Source organism: Austrofundulus limnaeus, unplaced genomic scaffold (genome assembly GCF_001266775.1).
Source record: "Austrofundulus limnaeus strain Quisiro unplaced genomic scaffold, Austrofundulus_limnaeus-1.0 Scaffold501, whole genome shotgun sequence".
In the NCBI taxonomy this organism is placed as follows: Eukaryota; Metazoa; Chordata; class Actinopteri; order Cyprinodontiformes; family Rivulidae; genus Austrofundulus; species Austrofundulus limnaeus.
Genome location: NW_013952903.1, coordinates 316,606 through 319,830, shown reverse-complemented (window position 1 = coordinate 319,830; position 3,225 = coordinate 316,606). Strand labels below are relative to the sequence as shown.

At 47.1% G+C, this 3,225-nt stretch overlaps 1 protein-coding gene across 1 annotated transcript in view; it reads left to right on the top strand.

Moving 5' to 3' along the window:
• si:dkey-230p4.1 (trichohyalin) overlaps window positions 1-3,225 on the top strand; it is a gene marked incomplete in the record, with an annotated part of 21,870 nt that overhangs the window by 7,119 nt on the left and 11,526 nt on the right. Inside the window, 6 exon segments of the mRNA XM_014025813.1 lie at window positions 1,173-1,250; window positions 1,340-1,410; window positions 1,518-1,683; window positions 1,803-1,909; window positions 2,005-2,295; window positions 2,359-2,470. Of these exon segments, the coding sequence (XP_013881267.1) occupies window positions 1,173-1,250; window positions 1,340-1,410; window positions 1,518-1,683; window positions 1,803-1,909; window positions 2,005-2,295; window positions 2,359-2,470 (825 nt within the window).

The following is a 3,225-nucleotide window of genomic DNA, read 5'->3' as shown; positions in this document are numbered from 1 at the left end:
CGTCTTTTTTTTTACCGACCTCAAAAAAAGTTATCGTGCGATTAATTGATTTATTGACTATCGCGACAGGCCTAGTTAAACTCAGTATAACTCAGTTAAACTCAGTATGACTCAGTATAACTCAGTATGACTCAGTATGACTCAGTATGACTCAGTTAAACTCAGTATAACTCAGTATGACTCAGTATAACTCAGTATAACTCGGTACGACTCAGTATAACCCAGTATGACTCAGTATGACTCAGTATAACTCAGTATGACTCAGTATGACTCAGTATAACTCAGTATGACTCAGTACGACTCAGTATGACTCAGTACGACTCAGTTTGACTCAGTACGACTCAGTATAACTCAGTACGACTCAGTATAACTCAGTATGACTCAGTTAAACTCAGTACGACTCAGTACGACTCGGTACGACTCGGTACGACTCGGTACGACTCAGTATGACTCAGTATAACTCGGTTTGACTCAGTTTGACTGTTAAACTAGGTACGACTCAGTATGACTCGGTACGACTCAGTTTGACTCAGTATAACTCGGTATGACTCAGTATAACTCAGTATAACTCAGTTTGACTCAGTTTGACTCAGTTAAACTCGGTACGACTCAGTATGACCAGATAATTAAACACTGATGTTTTTTTAAATGTAGAACACCTCCTGATCCTGACTGGACTCCTTACAGAGATGTGTGGAACTCTGAGTGCAGAGGTTCCACAGAGGAGGAAGGTGGAACCAGGAGAACCTGTGGAACAACAGCAGGCAGCATCTTTCAGAGGAAGAACAGAACATAGTCTGACTCCAGAGGTGTGTCTGTGTGACAGGGAGAAGGAGGCGTCCAAGTCTCTGAGCCTGCAGCTGGAGGAGGTGCAGAGGAGAGGGGAGGAGGTGCAGAGAGAGAACTACAGACTGAGGAGGGACAGAGACAGACTAGAGGAGAGGAACCAACAGCTGGAGACAGAAACCCACAGACGGTATGGTTCTGCTGAAGCTTTCTACTGACAGGTTCTGTTGTCTCCTGACAAGTTCTGTTTGTTTCAGGTTGGAGGCGGAGCTACTGGAGAACGTACAGCTGACTGAGAGAGAAGCTCTACAGCAGATGGAAATCCATAGACTGATGGTAAAACTNGTTCTAAACTGTTGGAGAATTAATATTTTGTTTTCCTTCAGTTGATCGAGTACAGAGATCGATGTCAGCGTTTGGATCTTCAGCTGCAAGAACAACACACAAAACTGCTCAACACTGAGGTCAGAACCACAGCAGAACCTTCTTAGAACCACAGCAGAACCTTCTTAGAACCACATCATTAAACATGAAGCTGTTGTTTGTTTTCCAGCTGAGGGTCAGAGATGAACACCACAACTCTCTCGAGAGTGCTCTCATCAGGCTGGAGGAGGAGCAGCAAAGGTGTGTGTGTGTGTGTGTGTGTGTGTGTGTGTGTGTGTGTGTGTGTGTGTGTGTGTGTGTGTGTGTTGTAGGGTCAAAGTTCATCCTAACGTGTGTTCGTCTCTCAGGTCCGTCAGTCTGGCTGAAACCAACGCTCTCCTCTGTGAGCAGCTCAGCCAATCAGAGCACAGCAATCAGACCCTCAGAGAAGACCTGCAGAAGCTCACAGCTGATTGGACGAGAGCCGTGGAGGAGGCAGAACACACTGAGGCTGAGTGTCAGAGAGAGAAGGAGGTGCACTTTCATTTATTGAACCGTTAAACTCCACGAAGCAGCTGAAAACTGACGTTTGTTTGTTTGTTTGTTTGTTTGTTTGTTTGTTTGTTTGTTTGTTTGTTTGTTTGTTTGGTTAGTGTCGCTGGGATCAGGTGGCCCAGCAGCAGGCCCAGTTACTGTCAGTGTGGAGGTCTGTGGTGGATCTGAAGAGACTCTGTCACACAGTGAAAACAGGTGCTGACAGGTGAGTTTTACCTGCAGACTGACAGGTGAGTTCAGGTGAGCTCAGGTGAGCTCAGGTGGGAGGTTTGGATCAGACTCATGGAGGTGTTCTTGCAGGGATCTCTGGAACCTCAGAGCTCAGTTCTCCAGACTCTCCTTTGAGCTCCTCTCCAGCTGCTCCTCCCTGAGGCTCAAAGCTCCACACAACAACGCCTCCTCTCCTCCTCTCTCCTCCACGCTGGTTTTCCCTCCTCCAAACTCCTCTCCACCTCAGCTTCTCTCCTCCTCGACCCAGGGAACCTTCTCCATGGAGGAGCTGAGGGAGGAGCAGCAAGGAGAAGACGAGGAGCGAGAGGGGACACAGCTGGAGCTCCTCCATGAGACTGAGGTGTTGGGTCTGCAGCAGAGGTAAGTACTCATCATGATGGTCCAAACTGCAGGAGGTTCAGATATTCACCTCCTTTCTGTTAGGATGGAGGAGCTGACCGGTTCCTTGCAGACTGTGGACACAGAAGAGGAGGTGAAGCAGTTAAAGGAGTGTGAGAGGAGGCTGCAGTCTGTGTCTCAGGCTGTGGTCAGACTGGTGAGGTTCTCCTCCACAAACAGCTGCTCTCCTTTAATCCACAGCAGATTACAGCTCCTCAGTCACTGGTTTGTCTCCAGTCCAGGGTCCTGACCACCACTGGCAGCAGTCAGACCGTCTCCTCCGACAGTGTCCTCAGCCTGGACCTGTCCTCCTTGCTGTCGGTTCTGTCTCAGGCTGAGAGTGTCCTGCAGTGGAAACATGAGGAGCTGCAGGTGAGTTCTTCAGGTGTGTCACTGAAGTCTGTTCAGAGACCAGATTTCATCAAACACATGGATGAAAGGTGTCTGCACACACTGAGACCCTTCTGAGGAGGTCTGAGGAGGTCTGCACCACTTTGATCATTCCAAAGTAACAATGTAATCAAACAACCAGTGATTAATTGTTGAAAAATGGTTTATTAAATTAAAATTCCTTCCATTCGATTCATTGATGACGTGTGTCGACACGTCACAAACACTGTAATCTGTCATCAGTTTTCTTCTCTCAACATGTAAAACCATCAACACAACCCGTCTTTTTCTGTCTGAGGACCAAAGTTATTTATCAAGCATCAAAACATCTACTGGATGAAAAATAAACATTAGCTGAACTTGAATGAAGTATGATGGTGATGTAGAAACAATGTGGCCCACCTGATCCAGAACCAAGCTGTAGGACCTCCTCCTGCTCCTTCCCTAAATCTGACATAAACTCAGTTCATACCTTAGTCCTAAACCCAGTACCAGACCTACTACTGGAGAGTACCAGTTATC